General features: G+C 57.3%; 1 protein-coding gene across 1 annotated transcript; it reads left to right on the plus strand.

Annotated features, from left to right (window-relative positions):
- The first annotated feature begins 215 nt into the window (after positions 1 to 215).
- Positions 216 to 1217, plus strand: DNAJB8 (DnaJ heat shock protein family (Hsp40) member B8). The gene has a single exon (XM_045385607.2). The coding sequence runs from the start codon at positions 404 to 406 to the stop codon at positions 1100 to 1102; it is 699 nt and encodes a 232-aa protein (XP_045241542.1). The 5' UTR covers positions 216 to 403; the 3' UTR covers positions 1103 to 1217.
- Positions 1218 to 4546: the final 3329 nt, after the last annotated feature.

A 4546-nucleotide genomic window follows, 5' to 3' on the forward strand; every position in this document is an offset into this window, starting at 1 on the left:
GCCCGTTCCCACCCACCGCTATGGCCGCCTCAGTGACAGGGGCAGGCCCATATGCCCAGCTTTGCCTGGTGCAGAGCTGGGGGCGGGGGTAGGCCACGCCCTGAGAGCTGATGTCATAAAGGGAGCTCTGGAGGGCAGCCCACCCTGACCTGGCCCCACAGCGGCAGTGTCCCTCCCCTCCCCCCACCCCTCTCAGTGGGGGCCCCTCCAGTCCCTGAGAACTGGTACTATGAAAAGGTGAACTCCCCAGCAGAATCTTGCCTGGAGCCTGAGGAGTCCAGCCAGGCCCCTGCTGAAGGGCCTCAGACCACCGGCCACCTCTCTCCACCGTCCATCTGACCAGCTGGGCCCCTGAGCCCACCTGGCCTCCACGTCCCCTCTCCTCTCACCCACACCCCTGGCCATGGCTAACTACTACGAAGTGCTGGGCGTGCAGGCCAGCGCTTCCCCGGAGGACATCAAGAAAGCCTACCGCAAGCTGGCCCTTCGCTGGCACCCCGACAAGAACCCCGACAACAAGGAGGAAGCTGAGAAGAAGTTCAAGCAGGTGTCTGAGGCCTACGAGGTCCTGTCCGACTCCAAGAAGCGCTCCCTGTACGACCGCGCGGGCTGTGACAGCTGGCGGGCTGGCGGCGGGGCCAGCACGCCCTACGGCAGCCCCTTTGACACCGGCTACACCTTCCGTAACCCTGAGGACATCTTCCGGGAGTTTTTCGGTGGCCTGGACCCCTTCTCCTTTGAGTTCTGGGACAGCCCATTCAACAGTGACCGTGGTGGCCGGGGCCATGGCCTGCGGGGGGCCTTCTCGGCGGGCTTTGGAGAGTTCCCAGCCTTCATGGAGGCCTTCTCATCCTTCAACACGCTGGGCCGCAGTGGGGGCAGCCACACCACCTTCTCATCCACTTCCTTCGGGGGCTCCGGCTCTGGCAGCTCGGGGTTCAAGTCGGTGATGTCGTCCACCGAGATGATCAATGGCCACAAGGTCACCACCAAGCGCATCGTGGAGAACGGGCAGGAGCGTGTGGAGGTGGAGGAAGATGGGCAGCTCAAGTCGGTGACTGTGAATGGCAAGGAGCAGCTCAAATGGATGGATAGCAAGTAGGCGCCGGCCACCTGGCTCTGCCTTCCTTCTGTCACCACCATGAACGGGGCAGCAAACACATGGGGCCGCAGACATAGCCCGATGGTTAATAAATGTGCCAAGTGAGTTCATGGAACAGCTTGCCCAGCTTTGTGGGGATGTGGGGCCAGCTCCAGCCTAGTGGACGTGAAGGAGGGTGTGGATGCTGCCTCCAGGGCCTGCGCTGTTTCCATCAGGAAGCCAGGGGTGGTTCTGCATGGGGGTCTGTCATCTCTCCTGTGCCCACCATCTGGGTTGACAAATAACGTGGCTGCCCTGTCCTGATTACCTCAAACCCAACCCTGACCTGTATCCATTCTCTACTGCTGGCCCCTGCCATCTGCACAGGCCTTGCTGTTCCAGTTCTCAGGCTTCCCCTTTCTACCCACCCACATAGGTTCTTCCTGGGACAGCTGTGCCAAACTCACGTTCAATCGCATTGCCTGGTGGCTTTAAACCAGGCTCCCCCGCTCTAAGCATAAGGACTGCATGTCTCATCCTCACCATGAGGGCCTGGTGGCCTGGGCCCACCCATCTGCCTCTGGCCCTCTGCCTCTGACCTCCCACCGTGCTGGCTTCCCCAGTTGTTCCACTGCACCACACACCCTGCAGCCCCAGGGCCTTTCTACAGGCTGCGCTCCCTGGTGAGTGCCCACTCATCTTCAGGCCTGGCATCCATGGGTGGGGGCAGGATCCCAGGGAGCAGATCTCAGCCATGTGGAGCCAGAGCTTTCCCCAAGTCAGAGCCAGGCTGACCCCCTCAGAGGGTGAGTGAGCTCCACGTCATGGGAGGGTGCCTGTGCCAAAAAGGAAAGGGGACTCTGTTCTGATGACCTGAGTCCTACCGAGTGCCAATCTTTAAAAAGTATGCATTTTTAAAATAACATTTTACTTTGAGGCTGGGTGCGGGTGGCTCACGCCTGTAATCCCAGCACTTTGGGAGGCTGAGGCGGGCGGATCACGAGGTCAGGAGTTCGAGACCAGCCTGGCCAACATGGTGAAACACCATCTGTACTAAAAATAAAAATATATATATAAAAATTAGCTGGGCATAGTGGCAAGTGCCTGTAACCACAGCTACTCCAGAGGCTGAGGCAGGAGAATTGTTTAAACCCAGGAGGCGGAGGTTGCAGTGAGCTGAGATTATGCTACTGTACTCCAGCCTGGGCAACAGAGCAAGACTCTGCCTCAAAAAAAGTAACATTTTACTTTGAAACAATCTCAAACTCACAGATGTGTCAGGCACTATTAATTGGATGCAATTCAAGAAATATTGATTGAGCACCTGTTAGATACTGGAGATACAGCTAGGAACAAAACAGGCAGACCCCTACCCTCATGCGGTTAGTATTCTAGTTGAGGGAGACAGATGAGAAACAGGTGTGCAGAACATGGTCCCCACTAGCAATGAATGCCGGAGAGGAAATGGGCAGGTGAGCTGACTGAGAAGGGGGCTCAGGGAGTGGGCAGGGGAGTGCTGAGTCACTCAACACCCAACAGAGTGGCCTCGCCGGACACGGTGGCTCACGCCTGTAATCCCAACACTTTGGGAGGCCAAGGCGGGTGGATCACGAGGTCAGGAGATCGAGACCATCCTGGCTAACATGGTAAAACCCCGTCTCTACTAAAAATACAAAAAAATTAGCCGGGCGTGGTGGCGGGCACCTGTAGTCCCAGCTACTCGGGAGGCTGAGGCAGGAGAATGGCGTGAACCCGGGAGGCGGAGCTTGCAGTGAGTCGAGATCATGCCACTGCACTCCAGCCTGGGCGACACAGCGAGACTCTGTCTCAAAAACAAAACAAAACAAAACAACACACACACAAAAAACAGAGTGGCCTCCATTTCTGAGGGGGTGACATCTATCAGGAACTGGAATGAAGGTGAGGCACTGGACCATGAGGCTATCTGGGGAAAAAGCGTTCTGGGCAGAGGGAACAGCAAGTGCAAAAGCCTGGGGCAGGAACAGGGCTGCCCCTGTTTGGAGAACAGCAAGAAGGCCAGGAAGGTGGCTATGCATGGTTCCATTCAATGCCCACAACTGTCCACAACCCTCCCAGACAGGGGTCATTGACCCCACATTATCCAAGAGGAAACTAAGGTCTGGAGAGGAGAGAGTCACACAGCTGGCAAGTGGCTGTGCTAGAATATCACCCCAGGTGTTGACTCCAAAGGACCTGCCTTTAAAATGGTGGTGATGATGATGATGCTGGCAGTGACAGCCCAGGGAGACGCGCTTAAGTGCTTGAGTGCGTCTATATAAAGGACCAGCAGGTGGCAATTCCTTGTTCCTTGGGGTTGGAATAGAAGCCAAAAAGGAGGTGATTCCAGGTTTGAGGGTTAAAGGACGGTCAGTGACAGGGTCTCTGGCTCCCTGGCTGCGGCAGGGAGGTGTGGCATGGCCACAGAAGGTGTCCTGAGCACCAACTGGACTAGGCTCTGGTCAGATTTTGCTCACTTCTGCATCCCAACTCCCAGCCCAGCTCATGGCATCTAGTAGGTGCCCAATAAATGATATATAATGAAAGAAGGGAGGAGCACTGTGCCAGGGAAGAGTGGGAACCAAGGACCATGCTCAGAGGACACTCTCTGGAGCTCAGGACAGGAGAAGACACTGGGAGGCCTTTAACCTAGAGGGGAGGGTGAGGCTCGATTGAATAAGGGGAACACCCAGTGAAGAACTCATCCCATTTCCAGATGCAGAGTTGGTCTGAGGGGCACTCACGAGGGATGCAGAGGCGGGGAGGTGGCCTGCTGCTTTTCTCCAAGGGGAGCCTGCTGAAGGCCTCTTCCAGGAAGCCAAGGGGCATCACCCCAAGATCTTTAGGGCTTGAAAAGCCCCCTTGGCTTCTGCATGTGTCTTGGCTTAGTGGACACAGTCGGCAACTTAGCGCTGTGGCTGTATCTTGAGGCTCAGGCCAAGCTGCAGCTCCCTGGGTTCTGCCTCTGAGAGCCCTGGGACAAGCCGGCAGCTGGAGGTCCCCTAACCACGTTACAGGCAGGGCAGGAGAGCCCCGTGACACACAGAAGGTCAAACCCCAGCTCCCAGTCCTTCCCTGGGACTAACTTCATCAAAGCCCCCACTACAGCATTAACCACCTGACCTCTGTCCCCGCCGACTTGCTAATTTCACCAATTACTGGCCAGCTGTGGCTGCGTCAAGTGGGCCTGCTTAGCACAGGCAGCTGCTGAGCAAATCCAGTTACAGCCCGGCAGCCCAGGAGGCCACAGTCCTGGCGCTGGGTGCACAGCAGAAACCTGGGTGCTGGCACGGCACTGGTCCCCAAACACCCCAGGACTCCTGGCTCTCTGCTTCCTTCTTGTCACCCAGCCTCACACCTGGAGCTGGCACCTGCTCTCTCCAACGCAAATCCAACACGGCATCCCCTGCTCAAACGCCTGCGGGGCCCCAGTCACTGACCCGCCCA

The sequence above is a fragment of the Macaca fascicularis genome, chromosome 2 (genome assembly GCF_037993035.2).
Source record: "Macaca fascicularis isolate 582-1 chromosome 2, T2T-MFA8v1.1".
NCBI classification, from domain to species: domain Eukaryota; kingdom Metazoa; phylum Chordata; class Mammalia; order Primates; family Cercopithecidae; genus Macaca; species Macaca fascicularis.